The sequence below is a fragment of the Zootermopsis nevadensis genome, unplaced genomic scaffold (assembly GCF_977971745.1).
Source record: "Zootermopsis nevadensis isolate Lab colony 2312 unplaced genomic scaffold, Znev_1.0 Znev_ptg000016l, whole genome shotgun sequence".
Lineage (NCBI taxonomy): Eukaryota > Metazoa > Arthropoda > Insecta > Blattodea > Termopsidae > Zootermopsis > Zootermopsis nevadensis.
The window spans coordinates 3,690,852-3,706,897 of record NW_028259148.1 but is presented as its reverse complement, the minus strand read 5'-3'; the positions used below and the strand labels follow the sequence as shown (position 1 = coordinate 3,706,897).

At 36.7% G+C, this 16,046-nt stretch overlaps 1 protein-coding gene across 5 annotated transcripts in view; it reads left to right on the top strand.

The window, feature by feature from the left end:
- The window catches only part of zip (myosin heavy chain 10), a 69,588-nt gene extending 55,832 nt beyond the window's left edge, over nucleotides 1–13,756 (top strand). For 2 of the 5 annotated variants that reach the window (XM_022082955.2, XM_022082954.2), the window contains 13 exons: nucleotides 29–340; nucleotides 568–801; nucleotides 1,325–1,510; nucleotides 2,356–2,550; nucleotides 4,348–4,512; nucleotides 5,291–5,500; nucleotides 6,067–6,284; nucleotides 6,886–6,930; nucleotides 7,885–8,027; nucleotides 8,404–8,593; nucleotides 9,074–9,191; nucleotides 9,548–9,711; nucleotides 11,939–13,756. In XM_022082955.2, coding sequence (XP_021938647.1) covers nucleotides 29–340; nucleotides 568–801; nucleotides 1,325–1,510; nucleotides 2,356–2,550; nucleotides 4,348–4,512; nucleotides 5,291–5,500; nucleotides 6,067–6,284; nucleotides 6,886–6,930; nucleotides 7,885–8,027; nucleotides 8,404–8,593; nucleotides 9,074–9,191; nucleotides 9,548–9,711; nucleotides 11,939–12,071 — 2,313 coding nt within the window. In that variant the 3' untranslated portion in view covers nucleotides 12,072–13,756. Of the gene's footprint in view, nucleotides 1–28; nucleotides 341–567; nucleotides 802–1,324; nucleotides 1,511–2,355; nucleotides 2,551–4,347; nucleotides 4,513–5,290; nucleotides 5,501–6,066; nucleotides 6,285–6,885; nucleotides 6,931–7,884; nucleotides 8,028–8,403; nucleotides 8,594–9,073; nucleotides 9,192–9,547; nucleotides 9,712–10,394; nucleotides 10,562–11,938 lie in introns of all 5 variants that reach the window. The other 3 variants (XM_087349398.1, XM_022082956.2, XR_002546336.2) reach the window with 2 other exon arrangements.
- Nucleotides 13,757–16,046: the final 2,290 nt, after the last annotated feature.

Genomic DNA, 16,046 nt, shown 5'->3' with positions numbered 1-16,046 from the left:
AGACAACCATTTTGTTATGTATTTGCAGGCCAAGCTTGGTTTGGAGAAGGTCAAATCACAACTGGAAGCTGAAAATGCTGACCTAACAACAGAATTGAGGTCAGTCGGTGCAAATCGCCAGGAATGTGAACGTCGTCGTAAGCAGGCTGAGAGTCAGCTGGTAGAGTTGCAGAGCAAGGTTGTGGAATTTGAACGTTCGCGTACAGACCTCTCTGACCGATTCACTAAGCTTCAACAAGAATCTGAAGCTATCACGGCACAGTTAGAGCAGGCAGAACTTAGGACATCTGCAGCTACCAAAAGTGCGGCTACAATGGAGAGCCAACTGTCCGAGGCTCAGGTAATCGGAAGCTCTTATGTAGTAGATGCTTGTTTGAGTGAGGTCAGTTTTCTTTAACACATTAAAATCTGAATTTTATGTTGCTCATTTTAATTGTGAACTTGTCCTGCAAACATATATATATATATCCAAAAAAATGTGTCTTGTGGAGAGGTTTACTGTTGTATGGTCTGATGTTATGGCTTTGATTGACATGTGAAGTGTGAATGTAACTCTCTTGTGAATAGGCTCAGCTCGAAGAAGAGACTAGACAGAAGCTTGCTCTGAGCTCGAGATTACGACAAATTGAGAGTGAGAAAGAAGCCCTTCAAGAACAAGTAGAGGAAGAAGAAGAAGCGAAGAAGAACTTGGAAAAACAAATTTTTGCCATGTCGCAAAACCTCGCTGATGCCAAGAAACGCATTGAGGAGGAAGCTGAGCAGGTTAATCAACTTGAAGAGATTAAAAAGAAGTTGGCAAAAGTAAGTGTGGCATTTCTTACCTTAGTAGGCTAGATTGTGTTTTGGCAGTTCAGTTCTTATACTGACGCAAACTCTGGCTTGCTGGTTGCGGTCCAACTTCTAGTAGTTACACAGGGTGGAATATAGAGATCTGGTCAAAAACATAGTACCTTACCTTACTAAAATCACATCATTGAGTAACAATATCAAATAGTATTCAGTAACATGTCATTCATTGACAGCTGTGAAGAACTGCTTTGCACTAAAGATGGTTATAAATTATGGTCATGACAGCTGAAAGCAGGTTTATTCAAGGTAAAGTTTTTGATTTTGGGTATAAATTTTAGGCTATATGCCTTATATTTTTACTGTTTAATATATTAATACTGTGGAGAAAATAATTCAATTTTAATTGTGCTGAAGTGTGTCACTGTCTCCAGCCTTCAGTACTGCTGAAAGGGGATTGTATGAGATCAGGGTATCTAGTTTTACTCTATCAGAATTGTGATTAGAGATGATCTGACCTAGTGAACATTTGGTGCAGGACATTGAAGCACTGCAGCGCCAGGTTGAAGAGTTACAGGCAGCCAATGATAAACTTGATAAATCTAAGAAGAAGTTGCAAGCTGAACTGGAAGATTCTAATATTGATCTAGAAGCTCAGCGAGCCAAGGTCCTTGAACTGGAGAAGAAGCAACGCAACTTTGATAAGGTTTTGGCTGAGGAGAAGGTAAGACCTGTGGAACTAAACAGAATATCTTATTTTTAATTCGGAATCTGTTATGAAAGAAAGACGTGTCAGTAAATAAAATTGTTATAATATGAATTAATTTAATTAGAATACCCTGTTAGGGGTATGTTGTAAACCCTTTCATGCATTGCAGTAAATGTGGTAAGTATCCATAGCAGCTTTATAAGGAGTATTTAAACATCTTTGAAGATCCAGATGTGAAGTACTTGTCCATAAGAATTTTATCTCTGTTTCATTCAACCTTCTGTATACTGATGTGTGTGTAACATCTGTGCTATTTAGGTTTCTCTCTGTTTCAAGGTACACATTTACATTAAATAGATATCTAAATCTGTCACAGAGTGACATTTTTATTCCAAATCTTACCTGTTTTTCAGAATGTATCAGCAAAAGATGACCTTTGTTTCAAATTTTATGACTACTACTTCCAATGCTGTGTTCTTTTCAGTGGTACAGTTCTGAATGTTTTGAATTTAAAATATTTTTTTGATTTTATATTACCTGCCATAATTGGGATCTCCCTTGTCTTGTATTGGTGGAATCTGATTGTTCACAAAATGTAAATATTTTAGAAGCTTAAGGAAGTGATCACATGGCAACATACTTGAATAGTAAAGAATGTGGTCCTGTTTGTCTTTGGTTTACTATAGTTTGATATTGGGGTTAGTAGATACAAGTACTGTGCAGAGTCTGCCCTCATGGGTTGGTCAAATGAGTTTCTGTTGTGGTTTGTAAGAGTGAGTAGAATGTGAATGTAATTGGTTGCCAAGTGTCTTCCATTCTGTAATAGAGAAAGTGTACATAATACAGTACTTTGTAAACAGGCTGTGGCAGAACAGATTGCACAAGAGCGTGATGCAGCAGAGAGGGAAGCACGAGAAAAAGAGACGAGAGTTCTTTCTCTGACGAGAGAAATTGATGAAATGAACGACAAGGTTGAAGAACTGGAGCGAGGGCGTCGCCAGCTGCAGGCTGAATTAGATGAACTGGTTAACAACCAGGGCACTGCTGATAAGAATGTGAGTATGTTTCTTTGTGTACTGGACTCAGTATCTTTGAGCCTGAGCTGCATCACAGTAAGAGGGGAAGATGGAAGGGACAAGGAGGGCTAGATGATGTATGTGCTATCGTTTGGCAGTCTTACTCTCCCTCCCCATACTCCAGCTGGTTGGCGACCATGGTAAATGAAGCTGAGATATCTTTCTTTCAGTCAGACCCACTGGAAAGATACATTGGGTTTATTCATAAAAAAAATATATATCTGTTGGAAAACTGAAGCAGTGTAACATGATGGAACACTTCCTTTTATTTCAGGGAATCTCTTTGTAAGATGTGTAACACATAGCGTGCAGTGTTATCATACAGTGTTCTGCGGGAATAAGTTCTGTAATCTTATCATTTTCATTATGGAATTTCAAGATGAAAAATTAGTGGAAAGGCTTTCTCCTCTGGAGTATGTATCCCATATTTTCTTAGTACGTTCTTTGCTGCATTGACTTTGAAATTATTTCTGTTATTTCCAAGCTATTACGTTGCAGACACCACACTGCTCAGTCAGGGATTACTTTTTTCTTCATATCATTAAAACAATGAAAGTTATTTCAGGTAGAAAGTCTTAATCAAGTATATTTCTTGACATTTTTTTTTTTGTATACAAGTTCACCTTCAACTTCACAACCACATGCTTCCAAACTTGGTGTTTTGTTGTGGTCTCTAAGTATGCTGGAAATAATATTGTGGTCATAAATGAATGTTTATTTGAGAGTGTATGAGTTTTCTTACTTGAGTTATTTTCACTGTATACCAGCTCACAGTTAATGATGGTTATTGCATATCTTCCACACTGTCTGCAACATTTAACCAATTGTACACACATTTGCACAGACACGGTGTTTTAGAAGGCTCAGCTATAGTTTAAATTCCTAGTCTGTTTGTTTATTGCTTAGCTTTATAGAGTTTTAACTGTTGGTGTTAGTGCAGCAGTGCATGCATCTTAACACTTGTTTATTTCTTCTGTTATGCACCACACCCCTCAGGCAGAGGTAAGATATTACTCTTATTCACATCTCTGGCATGTTTTGTTATGATGCAACAGTGGCACTGAAGAAGGATAGTATCTTTTATGATTTAAATTAGCCTAGTTAATTAATAAGCAACATTCTAGACACAAGTTAAGCGCATGGGTATCTTTTTGGACGCTGATGATTCGTTACATGAATTGGGTTCATATACCATTGCTGTTACTTTTCAAATATGAATTAGCTTATTTCTGTGCTAAGTGTGTAGAATATTTTTCTTATATTATTTTCTAGGCAGGAGTTTATATAGATGTAGAAAATATAATAATTTATGTTCCTTGACTGACGGTTAAGTTCTGACATTTTATTATTTACTTTCACATTTAAAATGTTTTTGTGTTTGAAGATTAGAGATAGTCAGATAATCATGAATTTTTGTGCTGCATTCTGACTTATGTATATATTACCCCATAAGTTTTGCCTTGTTTGTTGTTGTTAATTATGTTAATTTTTTATTGAGACTGCTTTATAGAAAATTTCATTTAAAAACCTTACGTCCTTGGCAGACACTAGTATTTTCTGGCTATAATAAGAATGTAAACTGTCTTTTTATGGCAGGAATAACTGGAAACTCTGCAACCATTATTTTATGCATGCATTTTTCTGCAGTTTAGTTTCGTGTTGGTATTGCTGTAAACTTTTCTGTGCCTGGTATAATCTTTTGGTGAGAATAACAATTTTACCGAGATACTTATAAAGGAAGGGTGCTGAATGTTGTCTTCTTGTCTTTTACGATAGGTTCATGAGCTGGAAAAGGCAAAGCGAGCTCTAGAAAGTCAGCTTGCAGAACAGAAGGCTCAGAACGAGGAATTGGAAGATGAGCTGCAGTTTACTGAGGATGCCAAGTTGAGACTGGAAGTAAACATGCAGGCACTGCGCACCCAGTTTGAGCGAGATCTTCAGGTGACACAACTAGTCTACTGCATTCATAAATATCAGCTTAGAGTCTGTATTTATTTAGCCCTTCCCTCAGTGGAACTTCCATGGGTCATGCTGACTGTGGTAATACACTGCTCTTGCACGTTTTAGTAACAAATTAAATAGTTTAGATAGTGCAGTTCAGTATGAAATATCTAATTACAGACCGTGGCGTAATGATACAAAAAGAAATTAAGTATAGTTTAAAAAATATTGTAAAGAAATATGTGGAGGGAAGCAGGTTAGGCATAAATCCAAAGATAATATTTCCAAATCAGCAGCTAAACAATTTAGACAAATCACACACCTTCCGGATGCATGACCACACAGGACGACTAGCTTCCCCTACGACCCACACCATCCCAGTCGGTACAGAACCCTCAGTCCATTGTAGAATCCAAGGGACTTGGCATGGTGTACATGTTAGAGCAGAACAAGAAATCTGTCTGTGGTTGAAAGGTGTACAGTACAAGACGAGTTAAGCAACTGAGAATTGATGATGAGATTGTCATGGTCATCTCAGATCACTTGGGTTGTAGGAGAGCTCGAAGTAAACCACAAATGTTGTTTCAGATTTGTCAAAATGGAAGTTAATACCTGACCAAAAGTAAAAAAGGTGACTGGAAATTTGCAGTGTCACATTGCTTAATATTGGAAGTTAGAGAACTATCTAATTATCGAGTTTTATATGAGTGGAGGCGGGAGGGGCTGTGGCTGTAGGGCGTTCAGAAAGATAAACTGATTTGATGTGTGAATGCTTCAGGCAAAAGAGGAACAGGCTGAGGAAAAGAGGCGTGGCCTACTGAAGCAGCTGCGAGACTTAGAAGCTGAGTTGGAGGATGAACGGAAACAACGAGCCAATGCTCTTTCCCAGCGGAAGAAACTCGAGGCTGACCTCAAGGACATGGAACAGCAACTTGAGATGCATGATAAGGTTAAAGAAGATGCACTTAAGCAGCTCAAGAAACTGCAGGTTGGTAATTAATAGTGTTTGTATGTAATTTCTGTGTCTATCTGTGCCTCTGTACATAAATAACAACTTGAGAATGGGTGGATAGACTTCTGTGAAATTTTATGTAAGGTGTGTTGCAAAACTGTCAACACCTTCCAGTTTTGATTGAAATTGGACCGCTGGAATGAGCACTTTGCATGAAGATGTACGTGTGTATCGGCATTCAGAAATGACTGGATGAAGTATCTCCATCTCGGGATTTTCTCTGTGGGACCCCACGTGTGTACTAGTTTGCATTCGTATTGAGAGAGAGTGTTTAGGTCAGTAATGATTGTCTTCCATGGAATTAAAGTGTGTTTGAGGAGTCCGTCTTCTCTAGCGTTGTATCACACTACTTGTAAATGTTCTTCTGGGCTGTGATGCTGTACACCCACAAGTCCACATTGTTTTATAACCCAGGAATACAACATATACAATTTCAATCCATGAGAACATCAAATCTCACATCATGCTACTAGGGTCAGTGCATGGATTAGCATTTCATATTTATTAAAGATTTAAGATAAGTTCACACTTTTTATTTCTAGGCACAAGCCAAGGATTCTGCTCGAGATGCAGAGGAAGCGAGAGCATCAAGAGATGAACTGGCTGCGGCAGCAAAAGAGACAGAGAGAAAACTCAAGAGCTTGGAAGCAGAGCTGGCACAAATGAGTGAAGACTTAGCCAGTGCTGAGAGAGCTAGACGAGTGGCAGAGAGTGAACGAGATGAATTACAAGAGGAAATCAGCAGCAATTCCAGTAAGGGGTAAGTTGAGTGCAGGATGAGAATGTTCATATTCACAAGTGTTCTGAGTTGATATCTGTATCAGTGTTACCAGTTATATTCATTTTACGATTTGAAACTTTCTTTTTCAGTGCATTGTATCTCCAAAAATAATGTTCTTTATACCATTTTGTATGTTAGGCAGTCTGACGCTATTATGATTTTAATTTCTTTTATAAAATATGCTCTGATTGACTGTTTAAATGTCTTGTAATGCTGTATTACAAAATGGTCTTGGATAAAAGTCCTGTAAAATTGTTTTATAAGTCAGTGAAGCCGTAACATTTATGACTGCTGAAATAATTAATTTATGACCATGGTGGAAATGGTTGTTTGAGTGATTTATGTTCCATACAGAGAAGGGTGGTTAGTGATACTTTTTTTTAAGTAGCAGTAGTAGTAGTCAGATAAAAGGCCATTCCAGCTGTTTATTCTTGCATCCAGTGTCACATTTAATGCAGTGAATGGAGAACTTATATCCAGTTTTTATTTATTAGATGAGGTCATGTTTAAGAAATTTTACGTAAAGTGGTATTAGTAATGTTCTTCCATTACATAAATGTCAGCATATATTCCGTTGCAGGCGCAGAATAAGTGTTATAATGGCTAACAGCCCTGCACAAGCAGCGTAAGTTGAGAAAAGTCCTGTCGTCAAGCATGGAAATTAAATACCCTTTATAATAACCAGTTATATGACTAACAAGATTGTGCTATTCATATTTTGGCAGTAAATCTAATCCCTGTTGCTGTACCATAGGTTATCCGTTGAACAGCTTGGAGTGCAGTAATACAAGTCTGATGTTTTGGTTTATATTAATACCACCTACCCTGTTCCAGAATGCCATTCTGAAATAAGTAACAAAATCTTCTGTCCATAGAAGGAATACTTGGTGTCAGTTTTCTTGTTCAAAGCAATGTTGTTACAACATATATTCTGAGTATGAGGCATTTTGAACACAAAAATTATGTACGTGATGGTGTCTTGTGAACAGAATAAGACAAAATGATGGTGCAACAACTGCTGATAGGTACTGAGGATGTGACACATTCATGTACTTAGAAAAAGTTGAAATTAAGATCTAACTAAGCATGCCATGATTCAATTCAGGAACTTAGTCTTTGTTCCAAATTACACACATATTTGCTGTATTGAAAATGAAATGAAATATAAGATAACCCCTTCTTAAATTTCTATAAGACTGCAAAGAAAAATATATCAGATGGATTATTTTCCCTGTTGGAGTTAGGGGGGCAGTTTCCAGACAGCAGCCATTTCTGACTCAGGTGTTGTAGATAATCCTTAATTGGTTTGATTACTTTAGTATTAAAAATAGGCAAAATAATTACTCTTGATTATTTTTACTTGTAATGACCTCTCCTGAATGTAGGTCAAATATTGACTTCACATCGTGGAACAGCCTGTATATATGTGTTTGTGTACGCATGCACACACGTTTGTGTGTGTGTATATGTATATATGATTTTTTGGACCAGAATTGGGAAATATGTATTAGAGTGAAGTGTTTGTGTTAGACTTAAGCTAAGACTAATGATTACTGTGAGTTATGTTAATTTATTGTAGCACGCTTCTGCTTGACGAGAAGAGACGCCTTGAGGCTCGCATTGCGACTTTGGAGGAAGAGTTAGAGGAGGAGCAGAGCAACTCGGAAATCCTCATGGATCGAGCACGCAAGGCACAGATTTCTATTGAGCAACTTACAACAGGTCAGCAATTCTTAGACTGCATGTCCTTTAACCCTGTCACTGTTTTGGACAGAACAGTTCCATTCATCAAGGGTTCAGATTTAAGTGTAAATATTTCTAAAAACAGTGCGTTAATTTAGTATTCTCTGGACTAGATTCATCATTAAGTCTTACAAAAATGAAGCCACTACATTTCAGAAGTTGGCTCTGCTATCTTCAGGTGAAAATGCTTATTCTGTTGAGTCTGATAGAAAGAGCTAATCCCAAATCCCTGGTTCCAGCGTTGTTCTCTGGCTGATGCTCACATTGGGATTGCCTGTTCTCTTGCTATGCTGTGAGCAGGGGTTTGGTTACATAAGTGTTCATTTATGTTATCATGTTACTGGATAATTTGCAGATTTGGCAGCAGAACGATCAGCAACGCAGAAACTGGAGACGGGGAGAATGCTGTTAGAAAGGCAGAACAAGGAACTCAAAGCCAAGTTGGTGGAATTGGAGACAGCCCAGAGGACAAAGACAAAGGCCACCATTGCCACACTCGAAAGCAAGATCAACAATCTAGAAGAACAGCTAGAAGCAGAAGCAAAGTTTGTTTTCCTCTCTCTCTTTTTTCACATTCCAAGAAAATATAGTAGTATTTAATGTCTCGTTCCCTAATAATTTTCTGACCAGTGGAACAGCTCTCAGATTCTGAAATTCTGTTCTGTATTAAATATTTTAAGTCTTTTGATTATTACATAATTTTTTTCTCTGTGTGTTAAATGTAATGTTGCTATATAGAATGCAGGCAGTTAATTCCATGGATCAAAGTACTTGAAAAGTTTGAAATCCATGTTAATAGTATTCTTCCACCTACCCTAGGACTTTTTTAAGTGGTCTGTTCCATCTCCATACATGCATATCCAGTTTGTCTCATTCTCAGCAGTTTTGTGAAGACTACATACTGTGAAGCTCCTCGTTATGCAGTTTTCCCTTTGCAAAATATTTGTTGTATTTACAAAGGAATTGGTTTTTCAATCTTGTTTTACTTTTTTTTAATGGTAATTGACATATATATATTGTTTTAGGGAGCGATTTGCCCAGCAAAAGATAAACCGCAAGCAAGACAAGAAGCTGAAGGAGCTGGTAATGCAGCTGGAAGACGAGCGAAGGCATGCCGACCAATACAAGGAACAGGTGGAGAAGGTACGCATTTCAACTCTCATTTACCGATATTTCACATGATGTAATACTTTATGCATTTATTTAATACATGATGGAATATTAATGTAACCGGACATTTTACCATAATTATATTCATTTATTTGTGCCTGTTTTTCACCCTGATTTTTACTTAATGCAGACTTTGTTGAAATAATTAAATTGCTTGCATATGATATTCTTGTAGGTGTAAATATTCCCATTAACAAATATTCTGTTTACTACCACCATAGCCCCACATGGAGATTTCTTTATGTATTTAACATGCCAAAGAATGAAGTAGGGATGGTCATAGATAACTTGCAAACGAGCATTAAACGTATTTCTTCCTTTGACTATAGGTGAACGTCAGAGTGAAAGCCCTCAAGCGACAGCTGGATGAGGCAGAAGAAGAAATAAGCCGTGAGAAGGCGCAAAAACGGAAAGCGCAGAGGGAAATGGAGGATATGGTGGAGTCAAATGAGACCATGTCACGAGAGCTCACTAACCTCAAAAATAAACTTAGGTGAGTTGTGTCATAAATGTATTGTTCCTCTTTAGTAATGATTTTTAGTCATTGCAAATCTCTTCTTCAGTAGAGGAAAAGAGACATTGTAAAAATTTTCAGAGAGCATTATTAGGCGTAACATTCATGGAAGTATTACTTCCTGCATCATGTTATTGTATTGTATCCATTGTATCATTGTTTTATAGACTGAAGGGCGGTGTATTGTCATCGGTGATGTTCATTGCACATGCTTGTTCATTTCTCTGTCCAAAACTCGAGAAATGTAATGATTGTGCTGAAGCCAGTATTTCATTGTCTTGGTATATCAAGAAACTGTAGCTTTTAGGGCATAACTGTCGATAACCGTGTAGATTCATATAACCGGTTTTATGTCTCTGGCGAATTGTTCAGCTATTTTCAGCTTGTGTTGTGTGTGGTAAAAACAATGGAAATTTGTTTAGGGATAGCGCATTTGTGAATAATGCTGATATATACATGTGAAACAGTAAAATTATTTCCTTGGAGTGTTTATTTTACTTGTTTCAGAATGTAATAATTGTGCATAAGAAATGTGACCTCTTTGGTCATAAACTATTTAAATAATTTATTCTGTATTTATGATTTGAAAAGAAAATTCTTGTCTGCAAGGGAAGTTTGTGGTTTAAGGTTCCCGTTCTTGTTTACTTTTTATGCTAATGCAGTGAGGAACATCCATCTAATCCGCCTCAGAGGAAGTTAAGCCGCCAGTGATATTCTCTTTGACATGATCTTCAGATCATCAGTAACCTGTTTCCCTTTTTTCACACATTCTGTATCAGCTACCAAGTATAAATTTCTCCGTTCTTGCAATATACAAACTGAAGAAAAGGTAAAGGATTTACATGTGTTGCATGGCATTAAATTTCTGTATGCAACTCACCATTAAAGTTACTCCTCTTCCACTCGTCCTGATCTTAAAACTAAACCATACAAAGTCCTGCCGTTGTTTATTTATTAAACATACAGGATGTTAGAGCCCATGCTTTTCACCAGATTAATTAATTTATTTAAGGTTTTGAAAAGAATTTTTCTTTTAATATGAAATAGGGCTTATAAATTTTTATAATGTATAATGGATTTCTTGTTCTGTATATCGATAGTTGATCTTTGCTATCATGACATTGGTATGTGTGGTATTCATTACAAATGTGCGTGTGGTTGTGTGTTCACCGCTGTGCAACAAGTGGAACATTTTTTTATTATTTCTCAATGATCACTTGTATCAGTGGTGTGTCATGCATTTTTCTGTGTGGTCAGTATTTTACAAATGGTGTGGGCTTTTTGTAGACCTCAGAAGACACCCAAATTTGACTGATGTAGTCCAGCTACACAGAAGCCACTTTAAAAATCAACTTTTAGATACATATTGCCCTCATTAATATTTGGTGGACACCCAGATACATTTTTCTTGCCTGTGTAAAACATCAGTACTTTATTAGCATGAAATATGTTCTCTCACTTTGGGGGGGGGGGGGGGCACATTATGATGTTTTCTGGCATGATGTTTTTGTCACTACTGTGATCCTTTTCATTCGAACCATTGTTTGAATTTTATTTTCCTCGTTAAGTCTTGCCTTATACTTCAGGATTCCAATCAGGGTTCTCTAACTTTAACTGTCTGTAATCTTGTTATTGGTTTGAATACCTGTAATGAAATTGAATTAGTCCTGTACTTGTTTTCCCTGTTTTGTTCTTGACATGACTATTATTAAATCACCCATAGTCTGCAATATCCGTCCGCATTTTAATTTTCCAAGACTCGATCCTATTAGTATTTCAGGAGTCCACTTTGTGTTACACGAACAAGAATACCTGTTTAATTTGTCAGTGTTACGTTAATTTGTTTGACTCCTTCCTCTGGAATTTTTATTATTCAAGTCCTATTGTGGACCAATGGAAATGAATGAGTTACATCAATATCAGCCAATTCATTAAGATCACTTTCTTGTATATTTTTATAATCTGCGCCGTAGTTCAGTGTTTGCCCTATTCTTAATTTTCTGTCTGAATCAGATGTAGGCTGAAAATTTAAATATTTGCTTTCTTCATCGCCTGTTTAAAGAGATTCTAATTTTTAGGAACTTGGAACCAGTTGTCACACAGTAAAGAAACCTTTAAAATACCATGTTTTATGATGTATCTTAATGTTAGCCTGAAATGAAGTTTGTGGGAAGACCTTAATTATGGGCATGCTTTTCTTATTTAGGCGTGGTGGGGCAGGTGCAGGTATTGGGCTTCCACGGCTGACAGGCACGAAACGAGGTTCCCTACCAACAGGCAGTAGTGACGATTCATCTGTTCTGGAGGACTCCGTGGATGGAGAGGAGGCACCCAACTAGACACGTATCATCAACTACCATGTCTTTCAACCTGTGCAGTGACATGTTAATCTTTTTTGTGGCAGTGGTTCAAATATAACAGAGATATTCTCTAAAGGCTGGGGTGGAGACAACATAAAACATGATTATAGATTGAAATCCTTGCTTAGATGAGAAAACAGTATGTTCCATAAATGTTGTGGTAAATGTTAAGGAAGAGAAGCAACACGGCTTTAGTTCTTGTCATAACGTGTAGATTGGAATGGCTCTCGGCATGATGGCCGTTCTCTTGAGCACTACTTGTATTAACTGTAAAAGATTACATGCATGTTGTATGTAAATTTATACAAGAGCCCTTCACTCTCTAAACGTGTAGTGCTCTCCTTTTTCGTATTTAAAAGGTCATCTTATTTTGATGTACTTTTGGGTTCTGAATATATCTCATAATCTTTTATTTCTTCAAATATATGCGCCCTTTGACATTTCTGAATTTTAATATCGGACACATTTGGATGGAAAAAGTGTTTTCAGTTGACTTTTCTTACCTTCACATTTATCACAATTACACCTTATTATGTGCCCTGCCTTTTTTGTCTGTGAACATTATTTTGAACTTGCAGTTGTAACATGTTACTATACTGAAAGTAGGGAGAATAGAATACAAGGAATGTTCATGTAAATATAAACGATACAGCTTCAATACAACTGCTTTGAAATAAAATTTCAGGCAGTGTTTTACCAACAAGAGGTCAGTGCTTGTTTTATATCCAGTCTTTTTAAAATATTTCATTTTTGGTGGACTGGAATCTTGATGATGGAGATGCAGTAATTATATGGTTAATTATTTAACTCTGTGATTTTGTGATACATGCTTGAATTGTGGTGTATTTTAACAGGATTTCTTCTCAAAGAAATTTGGGAGAATAAAGCACATTCCCCTTGCTTGTTTGTGAAAGAAAGAGGTAGAATTACTCATTCCAAAATAATTGTTTACAAAGGAAGCAGTGTTAAAAGGTCTGGTTTTAATGGACAAAACCTGCATATCTACTAATACATGAAGTAAAACATGTCAGTTGATTCCAGTGGGGTGTCATAACGGGTATTGATTCGCCATATTAATAATGACAAAAAGTCTTCTGGATCAGGGTCATAAAAGAATGGACGCGCGCGAGATTTGTTGGCTCCTGACCACAACATGCCTTATTGTCATAATAAGGGAGCTTTTTTGTTACTACAATTAATATTGATTAAAAAAATATTAATTAAAAAACTAACCCACAATTTTCTAAGTGGTGCAAGAAAGAGAGCATTTTGCAATTTGTACAGATTCTTTGTGAATGTTTTAAAGCTGGTGATAGGTTAAATGCTTAAAATATGTATTGATTGTAATAACCCATATATGCCTTCATTTTCTACTGTGTTTCTAAGAGCCTGGAATACTAAGTACATATAATATTAACAAATTGGTACTTAGCTTGAATGTTGTAATTTAAGGTTTTTTCTTAATATAATTTTCTCAGTTGTGCCAGGTTAGTATGAATGGAGGTGGTGTCAGTTGTGTGCGAATGTAAATAAATAACACGTAACTTTTAAGCTTTACCATACCCTGAAATTTTTTTTTTCTGGAAACGATTTGATGAAAACCAAGATTCATTTATCTTGTTATATAAAACTGATCAATAAAATAACTGTGTAATATTACAACATCCCTTTGCCTGTTGCAGAAGAAAAGACTTGTTTACTCTGCCATCTATCCATGTCAACTTTGTTGTCTTACAGGTTCAGTACAGTTTTTAAATATGTGTGTATATATTGCAGTTTTTAAACTAATGAAATTGAATTGCCCCGTCTGCAGGGACTGAGATGTACTACGTCCATACTCCGATATATTGAAGCCCTAAGCAGATTTAAGCAAAATTGTGGGATCATGTGCATCTGAAATACGGGAAGGGCAACAGACACTTGCGACGTCTATCCTTGTTGGTATAGAGTTGGTTTAATGAAGTACTCGCTGCACGAAAGATGTCGGAACCAATTGCAAAGCTGCTGCATATTTGATTCTGGTCATGGATGGTAAAATTTCCTTTCTCTTAATTTTCTGACCTCTCTCGGTATTAACACCACAGTGTGTATGCTCTCTCGTTATGTATTTACAAAATGAATTGAAAGTCACCATACACTGAACAAAAGGTGGAAAAGAAATAGACTGGCCGGAAAGTAAATGAAGGAGATTGATCTCGAAGAATGTGTGGACATGTTGCATGGATGAATGATATTTCTCTGACCTATTGGAACGATTCAGGCTATGTGATTGGTGATAACTGATGTCAGTCACTATTGTTCTTGTATAAGAAACTAAATAATGTTGATTGAAGTAGATTGAATCTTTGACACAAATCACATTATCCTTATTAAAGATGTGAACTTTGAGTTTTCAGTGGGTCATCATATTAATGCGACATATGTGCATTTCAAGGCCCCCAGCAAAGTATCTAATCTTGTGACCCATAACGTTGTAATCTTTGAACTTCAGTGGCACTTGAAGATCAATAACATCTTGTGAAATTATCAGTCTCCGTTTTGCATTACTTTGGAATTATTTTGGTGGTAATGGGAAGTATTAGGAGTAGGTTCTTATTTTAAAAGAATGTTCCAAATTTAAAAAAAAATTATTTGTATCTCGTGATAAATACGCACTGACCACATCACATACCCAAGTATGTCTGTTATCAGTACCTGCATGACTTTTGTTGTAACCTACTATACTTTCAGAACAGAACTTGTAGCTTTGTGTTAGAACCAGAGAAGTTCCTAGTAAAAGGAAGCATTGGATTTCAAAAGAATTTTGATTATCAACTAGCTGCAACTCAACAAAAATCTGGTTTGTTTTGTTGATAGAAAATGGTAATAGTTCAACAGTACCAAGGAGTTCCTATCTGCCACAGAAATAATTTAATGGAGTCTTTATTATTTATATGTGTAAGTGGCATGATAAAATTAATTTGGCCTCCGATGGGATAATTTCCATATCGCATCAAATTCCTCATACATCTGAAGCACCAGCATGAAAAGCACACACATAGCAACTGAAACTTTAAAATGTGTACCTTCTGAATACTTCATGTTTTAATGCCTGAAATGTAGCCCCTGGCACTCAGAAATTTATTAATATTCCAATCAAAGTTTTGTGAGCATTTCTCAAATCTCCCATGGGTGCAGCTTGCGTCACCCATTACTTCCTTCCTGATGTAACCATCCTAATAATAGTTGTAATAAATATACCGAACTGTGAACATGCACATGACTGGTATTGAGTTATGGAGACCCAGAGTTGTTCAATAACCAGACTAACTGGTAGAGCGTTTGTTTTACGACTCTTACACGTTCTATATAACTTCAAGGCTGTTAAGTACGTGTTCTGCTGAGTCTGAATCTGCACTTCATCTTTTGTGTTTGTTGCAACAAACCTATAGTTCAAAAATGTACAGCTTCTAGTATACTGAAGGTTACATGCCCTGAAATGCATAGTTGCAGTTATAAGCCAAATGATGCTGCTTATTGTGTCGTCGATTTTCTCAACATCTTTTGCAGTTTCTTTCCCCCCACCGAAAGAAAAATACGATTCAGAATAATGTGTATTTTTCTGATAATGACTGTGATTTTGAGTAAAAGAGCAAACAAATCCACATAGCAACATGAATCTTTTGCTTAATAACTGTCACTTTGTGTGAGCCCTGTAGATATACAGTTCCGCTAATTGATGTAATCTAGCGCGTCGTTCTCAGAAACAAACAATAACATGACGTCTGCCAGTTTGAAAAAATGTGTAAGTTTATCTTCAGAGAGGCCAGCATTTTAGCTGACCCCTTCAGCTTTGCTGGGGGTACTGCTGTCTGATATTAGATGGGACGTAAGCTTACGGGTTATCACCAAGTGGCATTACTCTTGTGAAAAACTAGCTGTACGTTTCTTGCGTAATGAGTTGTTATTCACACT